At 36.8% G+C, this 25724-nt stretch overlaps 1 protein-coding gene across 2 annotated transcripts in view; it reads right to left on the reverse strand.

The window, feature by feature from the left end:
* FAF1 (Fas associated factor 1) overlaps nt 1–25724 on the reverse strand; it is a 495949-nt gene that overhangs the window by 264512 nt on the left and 205713 nt on the right. For both annotated transcript variants that reach the window (XM_079933727.1, XM_079933728.1), the window contains one exon: nt 8873–8964. In XM_079933727.1, coding sequence (XP_079789853.1) covers nt 8873–8964 — 92 coding nt within the window. The remainder of the gene's footprint in view (nt 1–8872; nt 8965–25724) is intronic.

The raw sequence follows: 25724 nt of genomic DNA on the forward strand, positions 1-25724 counted from the left end.
AGTGTTGGAAAGAAAGGTGGAGTAGATATCTAGGATCCCCTTTTAACCCTGCAGATAGAAGTAGGGACACCTGAGAAGGGCTGATCTTACCCAAGCATAGAACATAATGAACTTATTCTTGACCCCTCCATGAGAGGGCCCATCTTACTAAGGGCACAGTCTTCCTTCACAGGCTTTGGGACTTACTCTTGACTCATTAGTTATTTCTTAAATAAAAAGAAATACTTACTCATTATTTGCAATACACTCTGACATCTTTTATCCTATTTCTTTTTCTTTTAATACTGGCTATGACCCACTCAGTTAACTTCAAAACTCACTAATGGCTTGTGACCCATGGTTTGAAAATAAGACACTGTAGTAGGTAATTAATCATAACTTCAAAATCATCCAGGAAGCCCTGAAGTTCTGAATCTTTTTGTCAAATATATGAAAGTCCTTTTGAAACTGATTTATGTTACCTTTCAAGAGTTCACGTGCAAACAAAAAAAAAAACCACATGCATATACACACAGGAAAGTTATTTTTCATCTTCCATTATTTTACTTTGAGGATTATTGATAACTGCTTGGTCTTACCACTTGATCATTATTGTCAGTTTGCCATGCCATCATCCAAAGATTTTCCACTAAACCTTCCTTCTCAAACCACATATGATATGATGAAATAAATGGATGCTTTCTTTAAGTCATTCAGTCATTCCACAAACATTTATTTGATGCCTGTTATACCAGGCATTGGATATCTAATGGTGAAAGAAACAGACGTGGTCCCTCTACTTATGGTGTTGTGATGGGAAACGCTGGGATGGGAGCCTTTTATACAGAGGTCTGTTACAGAAAAGTAACATTTTAAGCTGAGACTTGAAAGATGAAAAAGAGCCACCCATGTGAAGAATTGGGTGTAAAGCATTCCAGGCAGTTAAATAGCACCTGTCAGGTAAAGTTATAGAGAGCTTGAGCCTATTAGAAGAATTAAAAAGAGGTTTCTATGGCTGCAGTTTGGAAAGAGAGGGTATGAAAGGCTGAAGATGAGGCTGTAGATGTGAATAGAGGGTAAATAATACAATACCTTTTAAACCATGGTGAGTAGCTTGAATTTTATTCAAAGTGCAATAAAAATTTATGCTTTACCAGGAGAGTGATATAATTTGATTTATATTTTTAAAAGCTCATTCTGGCTCCTGTGTTGGGAATGCATTGGGAGAACCCAAGAAAAAAAGCTGGAAAAACAATAATGAAGCTATTACACTGTTCCAGGCAAGATATGCTAACAGCCTGGATTAGGCAGTGCAATAAAAATACTGAAAAGTGGCCATGGTTGAGATATATTTTGGAGATAGATGCTATAGGACTTACCAAAGGATTAGGTGCTTCTGAAATTTTTAAAAAATTTATTTTATTGGGGAATTCCCTGGCAGTCCAGTGGTTAGGACTCAGCTCTTTCACTGCCATGGCCCGGGTTCAATCCCTGGTCAGGGAACTAAGATCCCGCAAGCTGCACAGCATGGCCAATAAATTAATAAATTAATTAATATTTATTTTTATTGAATTATAATTGATTTACAATGTTGTGTTAGTTTCTGAGGATTAGGTGTTTTTCAAATGGGAAAAGATTAATGTCCACATTTTTGGATTTAGCACTGGTGATATAGTTCTGCCATTTATAGGGGAAGACTGGTGGAGAAATGGCATGGGAAGGAAAATCAAGGGTTCCATTTTAAACATGTTAAGTTAAAGATGCCAATAAGGTATGCAAGCATAAAAGTGAACTACCAATTTGGATATGTGAATTCACAGAAGTATAACCTGGAAATATAAATTTGGAAGCAATCAGAAAATTAATGGCATGGAAATAGCAGAAATCACCTACGGAAAAGAGTACATAGAAATAAGTAACTGAAAATATTATTGATAACAAAGACTAAGTTCAAATACAGTCAGCCCTCCATATCCATGGGTTCCACACACAAGGATGGAAAATACTCAGAAAAATTCCAAAAGTTCCAAAAAGCAAAACTTGAATTTGATGCACATCAGCAACTATTTACATAGCACTTACATTGTATTAGGTATTATAAGTAATTTAGAGATGACTTAAAGTATACAGAGGATGTGTAGGTTATATGCAAATAAAATGCCATTTTATATAAGAGACTTGAGCATCCACGGATTTTGGTATGGGGTGCGGTCCTGGAACCAATCTCCTATGGTTACTGAGAGACAGCTGTATTAGAACACATAGCTTTAAGAACATTTTCAACATGATTGCCTTTCTCTTCACAAACTAACGAAAATGCCATGTAAGGCTGATTCACATTCACAGGTCTCTCAATAAATGAAGGAATAAATGATATAGCTATGTAAACTAATACATTTTGGTGTTTTACTTCTGCCAAAGTTGCTGATTTACTCAGTCAAGACTTATTTTTATTTTTTAATCCACATTTCAATTAGAGCAACCATAAAGCAGCAGGGATCAGTCAGCTATAGCCTGTGTGACAAATTCAGCCTAGTGCCTGCTTTTGGATGGCCTGTGAGTTGAGCATGGTTTTTACATTTTTTTTTTTTTTTTTTTGCGGTACGCAGGCCTCTCCCTGCGTTGCGGAGCACAGGCTCTGGACGCGCAGGCTCAGCGGCCATGGCTCACGGGCCCAGCCGCTCCACGGCATGTGGGATCTTCCCAGACCGGGGCACGAACCCGTGTCCCCTGCATCGGCAGGCGGACTCTCAACCACTGCGCCACCAGGAAAGCCCTACATTTTAAATGTTTGAAAACAAATCAAAAGAAGAGTATTTCATGATATGTGAAATTATATAAAATGCAAATTTCTGTGTCCACAAATATTGATTTATTGGAACAGTCATGCTCACTCTTACACAAATGGTCTGTAATTATTTTCAAGCTATAACAGCAGAATTGAGTAGCTGCAACAGAGACTATATGGCCCAAAAAGCTTAAAACATTAACTACCTGGCTCTGTACAGAAAAAGTTTGCTGATCCCTAATATAGCATCATCACTAATAAAGACAAAGCATCATCACCATAAAGACAAGACCCACCTCATCCATCAAACACAGGCACCAGTCCCCTCACCCAGGAAGCCTACACAAGTCACTGAACAAACTTACCCACTGGCGACAGGCACCAAAAACAATGGGAACTACGAACTGCAGCCTGCGAAAAGGAGACCCCAAACACAGTCAGTTAAGCAAAATGAGAAGACAGAGAAATACGCAGTAGATGAAGGAGCAAGGTAAAAACCCACCAGTCCAAACAAATGAAGAGGAAATAGGCAGTCTACCTGAAATAGAAGTCAGAGTAATGAGAGTAAAGATGATCCTAAATCTTGGAAATAGAATAGAGAAAACACAAGAAACGTTTAACATGGACCTAGAAGAACTAAAGAGCAAACAAACAATGATGAATAACAAAATAAATGAAATTAAAAATTCTCTAGAAGGAATCAATAGCAGAATAACTGAGGCAGAAGAACAGATAAGTGACCTGGAAGATAAAATAGTGAAAATAACTACAACAGAGCAGAATAAAGAAAAAAGAATGAAAAGAATTGAAGACGATCTCAGAGACGTCTGGGAAAACATTAAATGCACCAACATTCAAATTATAGGGGTCCCATAAAAAGAAGACAAAAAGAAAGGAGCTGAGAAAATATCTGAAGAGATTATAGTTGAAAACTTTGCTAATATGGGAAAGGAAATAGTCAATCAACTGCAGGAAGCACAGAGACTCCCACACAGGATAAATCCAAGGAGAAACACTCCAAGACATATATTAATAAAACTATCAAAAATTAAATACAAAGAAAAAATATTAAAAGCAGCAGGGGAAAAGCAACAAATAACATACAAGGGAATCCCCATAAGGTCAACAGCTGATCTTTCAACAAAAACTCTGCAAGCCAGAAAGGAGTGGCAGGACATATTTAAAGTGATGAAAGGGAAAAACCTGCAACCAAGATTGCTCCACCCAGCAAGGATCTCATTCAGATTTGATGGAGAAATTAAAACATTTACAGACAAGCAAAAGCTAAGAGAATTCTACACCACCAAACCAGCTTTACAACAAATGCTAAAGGAACTTCTCTAGGCAGGAAACACAAGAGAAGGGAAAGACCTACAATAAGAAACCCAAAACAATTAAGAAAGTGGTGACAGGAACATGCATACTGATAATTACCTTAAATGTAAATGGACTAAATGCTCCAACCAAAAGACACAGACTGGTTGAATGGATCCAAAAACAAGACTGTATATATGCTGTCTACAAGAGACCCACTTCAGACCTAGGGACACATACAGACTGAAAATGAGGGGATAGAAAAAGATATTCCATGCAAATGGAAATCGAAAGAAAGCTGGAGTAGCAATCCTAATATCAGATAAAATAGACTTTAAAATAAAGACTCTCACAAGAGACAAATAAGAACACTACATAATGATCAAGGGCTCAAACCAAGAAAAAGATATAACAATTGTAAATACTTATGCACCCAACATAGGAGCACTTCAATACATAAGGCAAATGCTGACAGCCATAAAAGAGGAAATCAACAGTAACACAATCATAGAAGGGGACTTTAACAGCCCACTTTCATCAATGAACAGATCATCCAAAATGAAAATAAATAAGGAAACACAAGCTTTAAACAAAATGGACTTAATTGATATTTATAGGACATTCCATCCAAAAACAACAGAATACACTTTCTTCTCAAGTGCTTATGGAATATTTTCCAGGATAGATCATATCTTGGGTCACAAACCAAGCCTTGGTAAATTTAAGAAAACTGAAATCATGTCAAGTATCTTTTCCAACCACAATGCTATGAGACTAGATATGAATTACAGGAAAAAAACTGTAAAATATAAACACATGGAGGCTAAACAATATGCTACTAAATAACCAAGAGATCACTGAAAAAATCAAAGAGGAAATCAAAAAATACCTAGAAACAAATGACAATGAAAACATGATGACCCAAAACCTATGGGATGCAGCAAAAGCAGTTCTAAGAGGGAAGTCTATAGCAATACAATCCTACCTCAAAAACAAGAAAAATCTCAAAATTAACAACCTAACCTTATACCTAAAGCAATTACACAAAGAAGAACAAAAAAAACCCCAAAGTTCGCAAAATGAAAGAAATCATAAAGATCAGATCAGAAATAAATGAAAAAGAAATGAAGGAAACTACAGCAATGATCAATAAAACTAAGAGCTGGTTCTTTGAGAAGATATACAAAATTGATGAACCATTAGGCAGACTCATCAAGAAAAAAAGGGAAAATGACTCAAATCAATAGAATTAGAAATGAAAAAGGAGAAGAAACAACTGACACTGCAGAAATACAAAGGATCATGAGAGATTACTACAAGCAGCTGTATGCCCATAAAATGGAAAACCAGGAAGAAATGGACAAATTCTTAGAAAAGCACAACCTTCCAAGACTGAACCAGGAAGAAATAGAAAATATAAACAGACCAATCAATAGCACTGAAATTGAAATTGTGATTAAAAACTTTCCAACAAACAAAAGCCCAGGACCAGATGGCTTCACAGGCGAATTCTATCAAACATTTACAAAAGAGCTAACACCTATCTTTCTCAAACTCTTCCAAAATATAGCAGAGGGAGGAACACTCCCAAACTCATTCTACAAGGCCCCTACCACCCTGATAAAAAAACCAGACAAAGATGTCACAAGAAAACTACAGACCAATATCACTGATGAACATAGATGCAAAAATCCTCAACAAAATACTAGTAAACAGAATCGAACAGCATATTAAAAGGATCATATACCGTGATGAAGTGGGGTTTGTCCCAGGGATGTAAAGTATTCTTCAATATATGTAAAGCAATCAGTGTGACACTCCATATTAACAAGTTGAAGGAGAAAAACCATATGATCATCTCAATAGATGCAGAGAAAGCTTTTGACAAAATTCAACACCCAGTTATGGTAAAAAACCTCCAGAAAGCAGGCATAGAGGGAACTTAGGTCAACATAATAAAGGCCATATATGACAAACCCACAGCCAACGTCGTCCTCAATGGTGAAAAACTGAAACCATTTCCACAAATATCAGGAAAAAGACAAGGTTGCCCACTCTCACCACTATTGTTCAACATAGTTTTGGAAGTTTAAGCCACAGCAATCAGAGAAGATAAAAGGAATCCAAATCAGAAAAGAAGAAGTAAAACTGTCACTGTTTGCAGAGGACATGATACTATACATAGAGAATCCTAACGATGCTACCAGAAACTACTAAAGCTAATCAATGAATTTGGTAAAGCAGCAGGATACAAAATTAATGCACAGAAATCCCTTGTATTCTTATACACTAATGATGAAAATTCTGAAAGAGAAATTAAGGAAACACTCCCATTTACCATTGCAACAAAAAGAATAAAATACCTAGGAATAAACCTACCTAAGAAGACAAAAGACCTGTATTCAGAAAACTATAAGACACTGATGAAAGAAATTAAAGATGATACAAGCAGATGGAGAGATATACCATGTTCTTGGATTGGAAGAATCAACAGTGTGAAAATGACTCTACTACCCAAAGCAATCTACAAATTCAATGCAATCCCTATCAAGCTACCAATGGCATTTTTCACAGAACCAGAACAAAAAATTTCACAATTTATATGGAGACACAGAAGACCCCGAATAGCCAAAGCAATCTTGAGAAAGAAAAATGGAGCTGGAGGAATCAGGCTCCTTTCCTTCAGACCAACTACAAAGCTACAGTCATCAACGTAGTATGGTACTGGCACAAAAACAGAAATATATATCAATGGAACAGGATAGAAAGCCCAGAGATAGATAGACCCACGCACATATGGTCACCTTATCTTTGATAAAGGAGGCAAGAATATACAATGGAGAAAAGACAGCCTCTTCAATAAGTGGTGTTGGGAAAACTGGACAGCTACATGTAAAAGAATGAAACTAGAGCACTCCCTAACACCATACACAAAAATAAACTCAAAATGGATTAAAGACCTAAATGGAAGGCCAGACACTTAGAGGAAAACATAGGCAGAACACTCTATGACATAAATAACAGCAAGATCCTTTTTGACCCACCTCATAGAGAAATGGAAATAAGAAGCAAAAATAAATAAATGGGACCTAATCAAACTTAAAAGCTTTTGCACAGCAAAGGAAACCATAAACAAGGCAAAAACATAACCCTAAGAATGGAAGAAAATATTTGCAAATGAAGCAACTGACAAAGGATTAATCTCCAAAATTTACAAGCAGCTCAAGCAGCTCCATATCAAAAAAACAAAAAACCCAATCCAAAAATGGGCATAAGACTTAAATAGGCATTTCTCCAAAGAAGATATACAGATTGCCAACAAACCCATGAAAGGATGCTCAACATCACTAATCGTTAGAGAAATGCAAATCAAAACTACAATGAGGTATCACCTCACACCACTCAGAATGGTCATCATTTAAAAATCTACAAACAATAAATGCTGGAGAGGGTGTGGAGAATAAGGAAACCCTCTTGCACTGTTGGTGGGAATGTAAATTGATACAGCCACTATGGAGAACAGTATGGAGGTTCCTTAAAAAACTAAAAATAGAACTACCATTTGACCCAGCAATCCCACTACTGGGCATATACCCTGAGAAAACCGTAATTCAAAAAGAGTCATGTAGGGTTTCCCTGGTGGCGCAGTAGTTGAGAGTCCGCCTGCCGATGCAGGGGACACGGGTTCATGCCCCAGTCCGGGAAGATCCCACATGCCGCAGAGCGGCTGGGCCTGTGAGCCACGGCCGCTGAGCCTGCGTGTCCAGAGCCTGTGCTCCGCAACGGGAGAGGCCACAGCAGTAAGAGGCCCGTGTACCGCAAGAAAAAAAAACCAAAAAACCGAGTCATGTACCACAATGTTCATTGCAGGTCTATTTACAACAGCCTGGACATGGAAGCAACCTAAGTGTCCATCAACAGATGAATGGATAAAGAATATGTGGCACATATATACAATGGAATATTACTCAGCCATAAAAAGAAATGAAATTGAGTTAGCTGGATGGACCTAGAGTCTGTCATACAGAGTGAAGTAAGTAAGTCAAAAAGAGAAAAACAAATACTGTATGCTAACACATATAAACGGAATCTTAAAAAAAAGGTTCTAAAGAACCTAGGGGCAGGATGGGAATAAAGACACAGACATAGAGAATGGACTTGAGAATACAGGGAGGGGGAAGGTAAGCTGGGACAAAGTGAGAGAGTGGCATAGACATATATACATTACCAAATGTAAAACAGATAGCTAGTGGGAAGCAGCTGCATAGCACTGGGAGATCAGCCTGGTGCTTTGTGAACACGTGAAGGGGTGGGATAGGGAGGGTGGGAGGGAGACTCAAGAGAGAGTAGACATGGGGATCTATGTATATGTATAGCTGACTCACTTTGTTATACAGCAGATACTAACACACCATTGTAAAGCAATTATACTCTAATAAAGATGTTAAGAAAAAAATTATTATTCCAAGGCACTTACTGATACTGACATCATATGAGGTTTGAGAAAAATGTAAAAGCTCTCAAAAAAGAATGTCAAATTAACTCCTATAAAATAGTTAGAAGTAGGAAAAACATGCCACTTACATATCTAACTCACTTAAAACTGTTGTTGGTTTACTATGAAAATGTTTTAGCTTGAAAAACATTGTTTGCTGATTCCTTAAACTCAGCTACTATTACCAAACCTACAACTGACATATGTAACAACATTAATAAAAAACAATTTTATACATCATTTAGTCAATAGCATAACTTAATTTTCTTTTATTTTTATGCAGTTACTAAACTCACACTGTCTTCCACATCTCCAGTCTTCCAGCCTTTTAACAGCATTTTAGACACAGGTATCTGAAGTTCATTTTCTAGAATCTGTTTAATTTCTCCTGTACGAAAAAGAGGAGACCAGATATTACTAACAAAATAATGCAATAAATATTTGTTCATATCCAGAGCTAGCATTAATATTAGGCATATGGTCCACAGTCAATGACATCTGTCTGATGAATGCATATGAAAAATTTCAGTAGTCCAAACTTCAAATCTTGATCATACAACATGTTGTGCCTTTGAAGAACTAAGGCTCCACCATTATGATAAAAGACTCCACAATTACTTAAGTACCTTTTTAAAAAGAAACAGATACCAGTGATTGGGGGTTTGAAAGGAAATAATCTATTTTAAACCAACTGATAATATTTATATGTGCTCAGCATATGGTAGGAGTAGTCGGTAAAGTACAAAACTTGAGGCATTATAGTATAGGGAAAGCAAATTGTGGAATGAAGACTTGGGCTGAAGTCTTATCTTGAAGAAATCAAATAACTTACCTGTTTTTTTTTTGGATCTATAAAATGGGGAATAATATTGTTTATCTCATCTACCTCTAAGATAAGATTTTTTGCATCTATAAAATGGGGAATAATATTGCCTATCTTATCTACCTCTAGGGTTCAAGGGTGAAAGGAGATAACATCCATGAATGTAGCTGGAAAAAAATAATAAAGTCAATGTATATAATCTAGAAGACAATTTAAACTGTGCTGAAGAGAAAAGCAGAATTTCAGAAAAGAAAAAAAATTATGGTGGATCAAATAGTCAGAGAAAGTTTTGTGAGACAGATGAGACTTAAACCCAGCTTGAAATACAGCTGCATTTAAACCAAACTTGAAGTATAGCTGGGTTGTGAAGAAGAGCCAAATCAAAGGCCAGGATATTATATTCAGTGAAGACAAAGACCAAAAGGTAAAAAGGAAAAAATGAAAATGATGCTAATGAGAAACAGGGAGGAATCACAATTTTCCCAGTACTCCACAAATTACTTTTCAGGAATCGAGTCTACTTATAAATTAACCAGCTAATTTCTGGTACTACAGTATAATAAACAGATCATTAAATCAGAATGTACAAATATTTCATATATATGCTTTTATTAGGTTGGTTAGTCTATAATTATAGATTAACACATAATTCAATTTCATTTATATTAAGTGATTGAACACTGCAGAAAATGATTATACTATACATTAAAAGAAAAGTAATTCCATGCCGATAAAGGAAAAGATGGCGGGTGAAGCTTACACTACACAAGTTCTATGGAAGCACAGCTGCCTAAGCAAGCAAAGCTACAATCAAACCCTTCATGGCCTTAGTGACATATTTTTACTTTCCTAAAGAAAATTCCTATCTAGGCACTTTGGATAGCGATTAAACATCATAAAAAGAATTCTGATTCAACATTATATTTTAGAAGCACAAAATTTGTCAACTTTGACCTTCAAAAATATCACTGCTGACAAAGGATTGTTCTGTTCATGGAAATGAGAGAAAGGTGAGCCATACTTCTTTTACCAAATACATATAAACACTGCCTTTTCATTTGTGACTAAGGTTGCTATTTCTAAAGCTGTACCTATCTGGAACTGGGCTTATGCGCTTACAAGCCTGCCCAGTGCTTTCCTCTTAGAAACTTATCTTCACCTGACACTTCCTGCTTAAACTCTTGGAGACACCCTTAGCATTCATAACCTAAAGGAAAGGAAAAACAAAAAGAGACTTTAAGTTAAAGTCCCAGTTAGTCTTTGCAGTAAGCTTGGGTAACATATAATACAAAAAAGTCTTTTGTTCCACAGGTAGAAAAGAATAGAAAACAAACCCAGAGCCATGACAGCAACCTGAGTTCCTCATATTCAAAAAATTCTTCTCTGTTGGTCTCAATTTCTTCTTCTCTAAAGTAGGAATAATAACTATAGTACCAATACTTCATTGGGTTGCTGTATTAAATGACATACGGAATGGAAAATACTTTGTGTTACTATGTGTCCAATACATAAAATGGACTCAAAAAAAGGTTGTTAGCTTTAAGTCATATTAATTAAGGTAATACACACATAAGTGTCTAGCATAGTATCTGGCCAGTATAGGTTCTCAATAAATAGTTGTTTCAAGAATATCCAAAATATTTTAGGGCAGTGAAGCGCTAGAATGCAGCAAGTTTCAGAGCCAGTTTTTATATCCAGGTCTGCCTGACTCCAAAGATCTTAACACGAGATGGCACTCCTGTATGTTACTTCGAAAACTGAGAAGATATGCAGATGTCATCAAGGAACAGTCCACTGACTGCAAACCATATATCTGATAAGGGTTTAATACCCCAAATATATAAAGAACTCATATAATTCAATAGCCAAAAAACCCCTAAATACTCCAATTAAAAATGGGCAAAGGACTTGATTAGACATCTTTCCAAAGAAGATATAAAAATGGCCAATAGGGGGCTTCCCTGGTGGCGCATCAGTTGAGAGTCCGCCTGCCGATGCAGGGGACACAGGTTCGTGCCCCGGTCCGGGAGGATCCCACATGCCGCAGAGCGGTTGGGCCCGTGAGTCATGGTTGCTGAGCCTGCTCGTCCGGAGCCTATGCTCCGCAACGGGAGAGGCCACAACAGTGAGAGGCCCGCGTACCGCAAAAAAAAAAAAAAAAAAAAATGTCCAATAGGTACATGAAAAGATGCTCAACATCACTAGTCACTAGGGAAATGCAAACCAAAAACCATAATGAGGTATCATCTCATACCTGTTAGAATGGCTACCGTCAAAAAGTAAGAGATAAATGGCGGCAAAGATACGGAGAAAAGAGAACTCTCATGGGATTGTTTCCTTCCATTCTTACTTTGCTGCGAGTTTAATTATTTAAAAACAAAAAACACGAAATTTTAAATATTGTTGTTAAGTACTGTGAAATGCTTTTTCCTCCATCTATTGAAATGATCAAATGAATTTTTTCATTCATTGTACTAATATATGGTGAACTACAATAATGGACTATGTACAAATTGTTAAACAAGCCTTATAGTCCTGGGTAAAGCCCACTTGACCGTGAGTTATATTATATACATATGCATATACTTTTATTATATTTAATGAATTCAATTTACAAATATTTGTAAATGATTTCTGCCTCTATGGTTGTAAGAAATAGTCTGTAATAGTTTCCTTTTCCTGTAATGTCTTTGTCTGGTTTTAGTATCAGGGTTAATGCTGGTTTCATAAAATGAATTAGGCAACATTTCATCTTTCTCTATTTGTGAATGACGGCTAACATTTTTTCCTTAAATATTAGACAAACTTTACCAGTGAAGCCATCTGGGCTTGGGTTTTTTCGGGGAAAGGTTTTGATTGTTAACTATCAATAACTTTATATATTAAATGTAGAGTTACTCAGACTTTAAATTTTTGCTTCTGTCAGCTGTAGTAACTTACACCTTTAAAAAGAGTTTTTCTACCTTTTTAATGTTTCATGTAACCTTTAAATTTACCAGCCTAAATTTGCTCTTAATGTTGTCTTATAATCCATTCAATGTCTGTAGGTACCTTTCATTTTCAATATGATTAACTTGTGTTTTCTCTCTTGTTCTTATTCACATTAGCAAGAGAACTATCAATTTAACTGATCTCAAAAAACAGCTTTAGGTTTTGTTAATTTTCTCTACTGTTTATCCATTTTCTGCTTTATTGATTTCTGTGTGCATGTGTATGATTTGTTTTCTTTCCATACTTACTTAAGGTTTGATTTGCTCTTTTCAAAAAAATTTAACAGCTTTATTATGATTGATATAAAATACTGCACATATTTAAAATCCACAATTTGTAAGTTTTGACAAATATACCAGTGAAACCACCATCATAATCAAGATTATGAATTTATTCACCTCCCCCTAATACTTTTCTTATGCCCCTTGTTAATTCCTCCACACTTCCCCTACCATATCTCCAGGGAACCAGTGATTTGATTTGTGAATTAGCTTGAATTATACAGAATTTTAGATAGAAGGAATTTCAGAATGTTCTTTTAAAATCTGGCTTCTTGCACTCAAAATATATTGTCTGAGATTCTTCCACATTGTTACACGTAATGATAATCCCTTTCTTATTACTAAGTAGTATTCCATTGTATGGATATACAACAATTTGTTTATCTACCCACTGGTTATGGACATGTTGTGTTTTCCACAGTTTGAGGCTATTACAAATAAGTTGCAATGAACAGTAACATACACGTCTTTGATGGACATATGATTTCATTTCTCTTGGGTAAATACCTAAGAGAGGGATGGCCAGTGTATTTTTAACTTTGTAGGAAACAGTCAAACTCTTTTCCAAACTGGTTTCTACTGTGATGTCTTCAAGTTCACTAATCTTTTCTTCTTGAATATCTAATCTTCTATTAATCCCATCTCAAGACATCATGGTCTTAACCTCTAGACATTTGATTTGGGTTATTTTTACTTTTTCAATTACTTATGATTTTAAATCCTTCCTCTCTCTTTTTGAACATAAGTAATATAGCTATAATAACTGTTTTAATGTCCTTAATCTGAGAATTCCAACATCTATGTCAATTCTGGGTTGTTTTTGGTTAATTGATTTCTCTTCTCAGTATGGGCCGGCTTTTCTCCTTCTTTGTATGCTTGGCGATTTTTTACTGGATACGAGACACTGTGAATTTTACCTTGATGGGTGCTGAATGTTTTTTATTCCTATAAATATACTGAGCTTTGCTCTGGGAGGCAGTTAAGTTACCTGGAAACAGTTCAGTGCTTTTGGGTCTTTGCTTTTAAGATGTTGGTACCACCTGTGCAGCATTTAATCTATGGCTTATCTTGACACTACTGAGGCAAGAGCCTTCTGAGTACAGCTGACCCTTGAAAAACACAGGTTTGAACTGTGGGGGTCCACTTATACATGGATTTTTTTCAATAGTAAATACTACAGTACTATACAATTCACAGTTGGTTGAATCAGTGAGTGAGGAAATGCAGGTACAGAGGAATGGAGTACATGGAGGCCTGACTATAAGTTATATGTGGATTTTAAGCTGTGCAAAAGGTTTGTGTCCCTAACCCCAGTGTTGTTCAATGGTCAACTGTATTCTATCCAAAGAATGAGGTCATTGGTCAACTGTACTCTATCCTCTATGAATTATGAGGTTTTCCAATCTAGCTGGTGAAGGTAAATCTGGTTCCTGCAAGCAGAAGGGTGGGCTGGGGTGGGGTAGGGACACTTTTCCTATTTCTTAGCTGGAAGCTTTGATCATTGCCTTTGGAACTACCTTCTTTTGTAATTAAGCATGTGAACCATAAACTTCCATCTCAATACCACTTTGTTAGCATCAAACAAACATTGATATGCCACGTTTCCATCACAATTCAGTTCAAAATATTTTCTAATTTCCTTTGTGATTTCTTCTTTGACCTATGGTTTACTTAGAAGTATGCTGTTTAATTTCCAAATATATCAGGATTTTCCAGATTCCTTTGATTTCTATTTTAATTCCACTGTTGTTAGAGAATATACCTCACATGATTTTTAAGTCACTTTAAGTCACTGTGACTTGTTTAATGGTTGAGCATATTTTCTACCTTAATGAATGTTGCAAATGCATGAGAAAAGAATATGTATTTTCCTATGGTTATGAGAAGCATTTTATACATTTCAAGTAGGTCGAACTGGTTGATATTCTGTTTATATTTTCTGTCTGTTGTTCTGCACATTACTATAAGAAAGGAATGTTATCTCCAATTATAATTGTGGATTTGTTCTTTTCTCACTGCAGTTCTATTGATTAGTTTTGTTTCACATACTTTCAAGCTTTTGTTATTATATACACACATATTTAGGATACTTACGTCTTTGTGATTAATTGACATTTTCATCATTATGAAATGTCCCCATTTATCCCTCATAATATTCTTTGTCCAGAAGTCTACATCACTTAATATTAGCATGATAGCATAATGTTGTTAATATAACATACATATTGATTACTATTTTCTTATATGTATGTTTCAATCTTATGCTTTATACTTAAAGTGGGTTTCTTGTACATATATAATTGGTTTTCCTTTGTTATCCAGTCTCACAATCTCTACCTTTCTCATAAGGATGTGAGATCATTTATATTTACTGTAATTATCTATAGTCTTATTTGTTTTCTATTTGTCCTGATTTTTTTTCTTTTATCATCTTTTTCTACCTTCGTTTGCATTTATCGAACAGTTTTAGATATTCCATTTCATTTCAAACCTTGACTTAATAACCATTATGTGTGTTTTATTTTTAGTGATTACTCTAGGGTTTAGAATATGCCTATTCAACTTCACAGAGTCCACCTTCAAGTAACACAGGACTTGTCTTACAACAGCATACTTCCTTTCCCCTTTCCTATTCTTTGCATTGTTTTCATACATTTATCTCTACATAATTTACAAAACACACAATACATTGCTCTTACTTTTACTTTATAATGTCATTTATCTCTTAAAGAAATTAAAAAGAAAGAAAATATTTTGTATATACCCAAATTGTTACCATTTCTGGTGCTTCTCATTTCTTTGTGTTAATCTAATTTCCCATCTGGTATCATTTTCTTTCGGCCTGAGGAACTTCCTTTAATATTTCTTGTAGTTTTTGTTTGTGTGAAAAAAACATCTTTATTTAGTCTTCATTTCTGAAAGATATTTTTGTTGGATATAGCATTCCAGGTTGACATTTTATTCCTTTGGCACTTAGAAATATCACCAAATTGTTTCCTGGCTTGCACTGCTTCTGATAAGAAGTCTGTAGTCATTATTTTTAAATCTTCTTTTTTTCCCTATATGGAATGTGTCTTTGTCTCTTCACCTCTGGCTACTTTAAATTTTCTTCTACTACTGATTTTCAGCAGTTTTAATATGATGTGGTTTCCTTTGAGTTACTCCTACTTGGAGTTACTAAGCTTCTTAGATCTGTAAGTTTACGGTTTTCATCAAATTGGGGGTGTTTTCTGTTATTATTTCTCTAAAATTTCCCCCTTTCTATTAGCCCCTCTGTTTGGGGGAATCTAATCACGTATATATTAGGCCACTTTTTATTTCATGACAGGTCACTTAAGCTCCGTCCTTTGCCCTCTCCCCTGTATTTTTGCTGTGTGTACTTCACTGTACACTGTTTTTATTGCCATGTCTTCAAATTCATTGATCTTTGTTTTAATAGCATCTATCTGTTAAATCCTTCAGGGTAAATATTTTATTGCAGATCTTAAATTTTAGCTCTAGAATTTTCCTTTGGTTTTTTTCAATTTTTTTTTTTTTGCGGGTTTTTTTCAATTCTTTATTCAAGTTCTTGATTTCTTTTAAATCCTTAAACATATTTATAACAGCTGTTTTAAAATTCTCCTAATTCCATTATTTTTGCCATTTATGAATATGGTTTTATTTTCTAATTTTTATTCAGGCTATGGGTCACATTTTGCTACTTCTCATGTCTCCTAGTTTTTGACTGAACGCAAGACATTATGAAAATTACATTAATGAGGGTCTGCATTTAATGGTTTGACCCTAAGGAGTGTAGAAGTTTATTTTGACAGGTCCTTACATTTCATACATATAGGCTGAGCCTTTTGAGACATCTTTATGACATTATTTTGGTGCATCTAAAGCAGTGATTCTCAAAAGTATAGTTCAGAAATTTGGGGGATTCCTTGAGACTGACTGTACAAAAGTAATGATCACTAGGTTCAAAAGCATTATCCCAATTCTATCACTAAGTAACTATTAATTACTGAGCCAATTTATAGGCCCTCTCTGGGCCTCAAATTCCACATTAATTTTTTTTTAAAAAGCTAAGAATACATTTCATATTAATGACGCCTTGTTCCATTTTTTTTAATTAAAAAATATCAACACAACATGGCACCAAAAAGTAAGAACCAACCCCAAAGAAAAATGAGACTTAGTCTACCAGTAGACACAAGAAAATCAAACCTGTCACCTAGAAAAAACAAAATGAGAAATAATGTATCATGTGGATTTTTCTCAAGCACAATTCTCAAAAGCGAATTTCTTCCTCCTTTGTTCAAATCACATTTTTTGTAATGTCAGAAATCTTCTACTGCCTCCATTCATTTCCTTATTTTAAACATTATAAGCCACCAACCCCTACAAACACTTGTTTCAACTGTGAAACTATTCTTTTGAGAAAAATCAGATTAAGATTCTATAGCAGAAGCAACAACATTAGACTTTCAGGGCTAGAAAGGACCCAGCTCAGAGGCTGTTTAAAATCATTCTGGGATATGACTTACCCAAGAACAAGTAGTAAGTTAATGGCAAAGACTACAAGGCAATGTTCCATTGCTTTTCCCTCTATACCTTCCCATCTCAGATGGTCAAAGATGCAGCCCTTGTATATCTTGCTGCTCAAACATATAAATTTAAACAAAAAGATCATTTCTGTAACACCTATAATTATCAACAAGAATCATAAATATGTGCATATGTAGGCAGTCTGAAACAAAAGGATTCCAGAAAACGCTACTCATTTTTAGGTTATTTACAGTGTGTCAATGGGTCCTACAGGATTTGAGATTATACCCAACAATGCACACAAAACACTCCATCAGATTGCTATAAAGGCTGATGTTTAATTGTGTCTGTAAGATTAAAAGACAGAAGTCTTTTTTTCCTAAATATTAATGTTCCCCTTAATACAGAAAGAAACCTAATGATTATAACTAACATGTAAGGGAGGTATTTAAAATAATTTTACAGGGAGAAAAAGTTCCAGTCATTTATGAGGCATAATGATCAGTAAAGATTATCGAACACTTTTCATTAGAAACTTTGTTTTCTGTTTACCTCTTTGCTTCTTGTATTGTAGAACCTTTACCCAAATAAAGACACTCTGTGCTCACTATCCATACAGCAGAATTGTTTTAGTTCAGTGGATAACAGACTGGGCTAAAAGTCAAAAGACAGTGACTTGCTGTTCTGGAGTCTGCTACTAACTACCATGGCAGGGCAGCCTCCCTGAGTTTTAAGTTTACATACCTGTAAAATAAAGCATTTAGACTAAATGTCCTCTAAGGGCTCTTCCAGTTCTAAAACCTCACGTTCACATTCTACCCAATATGTGTACGGCACTAAGTTAAGCACTTTGGAAAATACAGAAAGTGAGTAATATGTCTGAATGGGAAGGGTTTCCTAAGCACAAACAGGAAGAAAAACTGTGAAGGAAAAGTCCAATACTGTAAAAATAAAAAAACTTCTGTATCTTGAAAAGCACAATAAAATGAAAATATAAATGGGGAAAATATTTGCTAAACAAGTAATGGATGAAAGGATAATCTCATTAATATATAAAAAATTCTTATAAATTTTAAAAAAATTTAAAAGAAAGTCACAATAGAAACATATAAACTTACATACAAAAGAGCCAATAAACCTAGTGTATTAACTGAGTAGTAAAAGAAAACTAAACTGAAAACATAAGATACCATTTATTTCTAAACTGACAAAGCTTTTTTTTTCTTTTCGTTTTTATTGTAATAAAAGATACATACCATAAAAATGTGCCACTTTAAAGTGTACAGTTCAGTGACATTAAGTACATTCCACATTGTGCAACCACCATCACTATCCATCTACAAAACTTTTCATCAGCCCACAGTGCAACTCTGTATCCATTAAATAACTCCCCATTCCCACCTCCCCCCAGCCCCTGGTAACCACTATCTACTTGCTGGAATCTGACTATTATAGGTATCTCTTGTAAGTGGTATAACACATATTTGTCCTTGTTGCATCTGGCTTATGAAACATTTAGCATAGTGTCTTCAACATTCATCCATGTTGTAGTATATAGCAGAATTCCATTCCTTTTTAAAGCTGAACAATATTCTACTGTATGTACATACCACATTTTGCTTATCCATTCAGCAGTCGATGGTCACTTGGGTTGCTTCTACTTTTTGTTCTGTTTTTCTGTAAAAGTTCCTACTTTCATTTATTTGGGGTATATACTCAAAAGTGAAATTGATGGATCATATGGTAATTCTATGTTTAATTTTTTTAAAGAACTGCCATACTCTTTCTCCAGCAGCTGCACCATTTTACATTCCTACCAGCAATGCACAAGGGTTCGAATTTCTTCATATCCTTGCCAACACTTGTTACTTTTTGTTTGTTTGGTTGTTTTTTAGAACAGTCATTCTAAGGGGTATGAAGTGGTATCTCATTGTGGTTTTGATTTGCATTTTGCTGGTGATTCACGTTGTTCAGCATCTTTCCATGTGTTTACTGGTCACCTGTATATCTTCTCTGGAGAAACAACTATTCAAGTCCTTTGCCCATTTAAAAAAAATTTTTTATTAAGATATCATGGACATATAACCATTGTGTAAGTTTAATGTATACATGGGTTGATTTGATACATTTATACATTGAAATATGATTACCACTGTAGCATTAGCTAACACCTCTATCATATCACATTATTATCATTTCTTTTTTGTAGTGGGAACAATTTTATTTGGGTTGTTTTTTGTTGCTGTTGAATTGTATGAGTTCTTTATATATTCTGGATATTAGTCCCTTATCAGATATATGGTTCAAAAATATCTTCTACCATTCTGTAGGTTGCTTTTTCATTCTATGGATAGCATCCTGTGATGCACAACTTCTGAATTCTGATGAGATCTGATTCACTTACTTTTTCTTTTGTTCCTGTATTTTGGTATCATATACAATAAATTGCTGCCAAACCCAATGCCATGAAGCTTTCCCTTATATTTTCTTCTAAGAGTTTTATACTCCGATCTCTTGAGGTCTTTGTTGGTTTTGTTTTTTTAATATCACAAACTACTGGCAAGACTATAAATTAGTATACTGTTGATGGCAATTTAAAATAAGACTTCTCTAAAGAGTAATTTGGTAGAATATATCTAAAACTTTTAAAATGTGCATCCCCTCTCATGCACAATTGCACCTCTAGGCATCTCTATGTAGAAAAATAATCACTGAGGTTCAACAAACTTCACTGCAATATGTTATAGTGAGAGATCAGGAATGGAGGGGAGCTCAAAATAACCAGCAAAAGGAAAATGCTACGATAAATCACAGTACAGGCTTTAAAAACTGTGTGCTTCAAGAGTATTTTAAAATATGGAAAATGATGATATAATACTACAAGTAAAAAAAAGCAATTTCTAAAGCATCAAATATAGTCTATCTCAATTTTGTAAAACATAGATTTATACAACAGACATAGAATGAAACTGGAAGTAAATGCAGCAAAATGCTAACTGTAGTTAAAAGTAGAATTACTGGTAATTTTTACTTTTCCACACTTTTGTCCATTTCATAAATTTTCTACAACAAACAATGGAGCAGGAATGCGGTTGGAAATGAATTATTCAAAAACAGAGGAAGGCAATTTCTATCCTAGGACTCAAGAAAGAAAGAGTGAACACAGCAACTAATAACTGTTGAAAGTCTTTCTTCTAAGTGCCAGATTGCAACCATGTATATTGAGGAACTTGTTATTCATTCATTTTAAGCAAGAAAATCTAGCAGTAGAGCGAAGAATTGAATGGGAAACAGAAAAGAGGAAACCTATTAGCAGAGGGTATTAAAACAGCAAGATAAGAAAAAGTGAAGGAAAGTATAAACTGCTTATGTTGAAAATGGAAAAGGTGATGCACAAGACAGTAATCTGTGAAAAAGACTCTTTAGCAATGTTTCTTAAGACATAGTTCTTCAATTTCATCAGAATCACCTGTACTATTTGTTTTCAAAAATGCAGATTTGTGGGCTCTATCCCATTATAAAATTAGAATCTAAATCTATAGTATTTGGCCTAGGACTTATACATTTAATCAATCCCCCATTCCCTTCCCAAGGTGATTTTTATGCATATAAAATTAGAAACACTCCTATGGAGTTTAATAAATGATAGAATCTGAAGATGAGAGGGATGGAGGAATAGAAGAAATGGCTTAGCTATCAAGCATGTTGGTACCAGCTAGATGTTGCTGTGGACTCTCCATAATCCACAGCTTTGCCACAGAACTACTGCTTCATACTAGTTTACCTTAATAATCACTTCTGTCTAAAGGTGGTGGCTTTCTGTCATACTACCCAACTGCTTAATTTGTCCTTTGGGGACTGTACTTTTTTAACCCCTGAAGCTGCTTACCGTAAGAGCTTAACAAACATTTTAATGTCAAGCCTATCCTTAAATGACTAGAAGAGCACCTGGCACATAGTAGGCATACAATGAAATCAGAACTAGGTACTTACAAGGGAAGGAAAGGAGTAGGGCTAGAAAGGTAGGATAAGACCAGATAAGAAACGGTATATGTGCTACGGTAATGCACTTGAACTTATCCAAGAGGCAGTTTGATGAGATGGTACCTGACAAATGTATACTCCTGTAAAACCACCACCACAACGAAAATAAAGAACACTGCCAACATGGGCTCTTCAGTGGGGCTAATGAAAGACTCTGGGAGGGCTCACGTCAAGGAGTACGTCCCAGAACTTCTGCTGCCAGTGTCCTTGTCCCCACGGTGAAACAGAGCCACTCCCGGCCTCTGCAGGAGACCCTCCAACACTAGCAGCCATTTCAAGGGAAATGTAAGCAACCTGTCCTGTTCCTCTGATCTTAGCCTGGAGTTCTGGTGTCTGGAAGCACTTCTCATCTCTCAGAAAATACATCAGATATACATCTACACGTGGAATAACTCCTACAGAACACCCACTGAACGCTGGCAGAAGACCTCAGACCTCCCAAAAGGCAAGAAACTCCCCACGTACCTGGGTAGGGCAAAAGAAAAAATAAACAGAGACAAAAGAATAGGGACGGGACACGCACCACTGGGAGGCAGCTGTGAAGGAGGAAAGGTTTCCACACACTAGGAAGCCCCTTCGCGGGTGGAGACTACGGGTGGCGGAGGGGGTGAGCTTCGGAGCCGCGGAGAAGAGCACAGCAACAGGGGTGCTGACGGCAACGCGGAGAGATTCCCGCACAGTGGATCGGTGCCGAACGGCACTCACCAGCCCGAGAGGCTTGTCTGCTCACCTGCGGGGCTGGCGGGAGCTGAGGCTCGGGCTTCGGTCGGAGCGCGGGGAGAGGACTGGGGTTGGCGGCATGAATACAGCCTGCAGGGGGTTAGTGCACCACGGCTAGCCGGGAGGGAGTCCAGGGAAAACTCTGGACCTGCCAAAGAGGCAAGAGAATTTTTCTTCCCTTTGTTTCCTGGTGCGTGAGGAGAGGGGATTAAAAACGCTGCTCAAAGGAGCTCCAGAGACGGGCGCGAGCCGCGGCTACCAGCGCGGACCACAGAGACGGGCGTGAGACGCTAAGGCTGCTGCTGCCGCCACCAAGAAGCCTGTGTGCGAGCACAGGTCACTATCCACACCCCGCTTCCAGGAAGCCTGTGCAGCGTGCCACTGCCAGGGTCCCGGGATCCAGGGACAACTTCTGTAGGAGAACGCACAGCGTGCCTCAGGCTGGTGCAACGTCCTGCCAGCCTGTGCCGCCGCAGGCTCACCCCGCACCATGCCCCTACCTCCCCCTGGCCTGAGTGAGCCAGAGCTACCGAATCAGCTGCTCCTTTAACCCCGACCTGTCTGAGCAAAACACAGATGCCCTCCAGCGACGTATACGCAGAGGCGGGGCCAAAATCAAGTGAGCCCCGGGAGCTGTGCGAACAAAGAAGAGAAAGGGAAACCTCTCCCTGCAGCCTCAGAAGCAGCGGATTAAAGCTCCACCATCAACTTGATGTACCCTGCATCCCTGGAATACCTGAATAGACAACGAATCATCCCAAATTGAGGAGGTGGACTTTGAGAGCAAGATTTATTATTTTTTCCCCTTTTCCTCTTTTTGTGAGTATGTATGTGTATGCTTCTGTGTGAGATTTTGTCTGTATAGCTTTGCTTTCACCATTTGTCCTAGGGTTCTATCCGCCGGTTTTTTTGTTTTGTTTGTTTGCTTTTACTTTTCTAAAAAAATTTTTTCTTAAAAATTATTTTTTATTATAATAACTTTATTTTACTTTATCTTACTTTATTTTATTTTCTTTTATTTTCTTTCTTCCTTCCTTCCTTCCTTTCTTCCTTTCTTCCATTCTTTCTACTTTTTCTCCCTTTTATTCTGAGCTCTGTGGATGAAAGGCTCTTCGTGCTGCGGCCAGGAGTCCGTGCTGTGCCTCTGACGTGGGACAGCCAACTTCAGGACACTGGTCCACAAGAGACCTCCCAGCTCCACGTAATATCAAACAGCGAAAATCTCCCAGAGATCTCCATCTCAACACCAACACCCAGCTTTACTCAACGACCAGCAAGCTACAGTGCTGGACACCCTATGCCAACAACTAGCAAGACAGGAACACAACCCCACCCATTAGCAGAGAGGCTGCCAAAAATCATAATAAGTACACAGACACCCCAAAACACACCACCAGATGTGGGCCTGCCCACCAGAAAGACAAGATACAACCTCATCCACCAGAACACAAGCACTAGTCCCCTCCATCAGGAAGCCTACACAACCCACTGAACCAACTTTAGCCACTGGGGACAGGCACCAAAACCAACGGGAACTACGAACCTGCAGCCTGCAAAAAGGAGACCCCAAACACAGTGAGATAAGCAAAATGAGAAGACAGAAAAACACACAGCAGGTGACGGAGCAAGATAAAAACCCACCAGAACTAACAAATGAGGAGGAAATAGGCAGTCTACCTGAAAAAGAATTCAGAATAATGATAGTAAAGATGATCCAAAATCCTGGAAACAGAATAGAGAAAATGCAAGAAACATTTAACAAGGACCTAGAAGAACTAAAGATGAAACAAGCAACGATGAACAACACAATAAATGAAATTAAAAAATACTCTAGATGGGATCAATAGCAGAATAATTGAGGCAGAAGAACAGATAAGTGACCTGGAAGATAAAACAGTGGAAATAACTACTGCAGAGCAGAATAAAGAAAAAAGAATGAAAAGAACTGAGGACAGTCTCAGAGACCTCTGGAACAACATTAAACGCACCAATATTCGAATTATAAGGGTCCCAGAAGAAGAAGAGAAAAAGAAAGCGACTGAGAAAATATTTGAAGAGATTATAGTTGAAAACGTCCCTAATATGGGAAAGGACATAGTTAATCAAGTCCAGAAAGCACAGAGAGTCACATACAGAATAAATCCAAGGAGAAACAGGCCAAGACACATATTAATCAAACTGTCAAAAGTTAAATACAGGGCTTCCCTGGTGGCACAGTGGTTGAGAGTCCGCCTGCCGATGCAGGGGACACAGGTACGTGCCCGGGTCCAGGAAGATACCACATGCCGCGGAGCGGCTGGACCCGTGAGCCATGGCCGCTGAACCTGCGCGTCCGGAGCTTGTGCTCCGCAGTGGGAGAGGCCACGACAGTGAGAGGCCCACGTACCGTAAAAAAAATAAAAATAAATACAAAGAAAACATATTAAAAGCAGCAAGGGAAAAACAACAAATAACACACAAGGGAATCCCCATAAGGTTAACAGCTGATCTTTCAGCAGAAACTCTGCAAGCCAGAAGGGTCTGGCAGGACATATTTAAAGTGATGAAGGAGAAAAACCTACAACCAAGATTCTCTACCCAGCAAGGACATCATTCAGATTTGATGGAGAAATTAAAGCCTTTACAGACAAGCAAAAGCTGAGAGAGTTCAGCACCACCAAACCAGCTTTACAACAACTGCTACAGAAACTTCTCTAGGCAAGAAACACATGAGAAGGAAAAGACCTACAAATAACAAACCCAAAACAATTAAGAAAATGGAAATAGAAACATAAATATCGATAATTACCTTAAATGTAAATGGATTAAATGCTCCCACTGAAAGACACAGACTGGCTGAATGCATACAAAAACAAGACCCATATGTATGCTGTCTACAAGAGGCCCACTTCAGACCTAGAGACACAGACAAACTGAAAGTGAGGGGATGGAAAAAGATATTCCATGCAAATGGAAACCAAAAGAAAGCTGGAGTAGCAATTCTCATATCAGACAAAATAGACTTTAAAATAAAGACTATTAGAAGAGACAAAGAAGGACACTACATAATGATCAAGGGACTGATCCCAGAAGAAGATATAACAATTGTAAATATTTATGTACCCAATATAGGAGCACCTCAATACATAAGGCAAATACTAACAGCCATAAAGGGGAAACCGACAGTAACACATTCATAGCAGGGGACTTTAACAACCCACTTTCACCAATGGAAAGATCATCCAAAAGGAAAATAAATAAGGAAACACAAGCTTTATGTGATACATTAAACAAGATTGACTTAATTGATATTTATAGGACATTCCATCCCAAAACAACAGAATACACATTTTTCTCAAGTGCTCATGGAACATTCTCCAGGATAGATCATACCTAGGGTCACGAATGAAGCCTTGGTAAATTTAAGAAAGTTGAAATTGTATCAAATATCTTTTCCGACCACAACGGTAAGAGACTAGATATCAATTACAGGAAAAGATCTGTAAAAAATACAAACACATGGAGGCTATACAATACACTACTTAATAACGAAGTGATCACCTACGAAATCAGAGAGGAAATCAAAAAATACCTAGAAACAAATGACAATGGAGACACGACTACCCAAAACCTATGGGATGCAGCAAAAGCAGTTCTAAGACGGAAGTTTATAGCAATACAATCCTACCTTAAGAAAGAGGAAACACCTCGAATAAACAACCTAACCTTGCACCTAAAGCAATTAGAGAAAGAAGAACAAAAAAACCGCAAAGTTAGCAG

This window comes from Stenella coeruleoalba (genome assembly GCF_951394435.1).
Source record: "Stenella coeruleoalba genome assembly, chromosome: 1".
NCBI classification, from domain to species: Eukaryota; Metazoa; Chordata; class Mammalia; order Artiodactyla; family Delphinidae; genus Stenella; species Stenella coeruleoalba.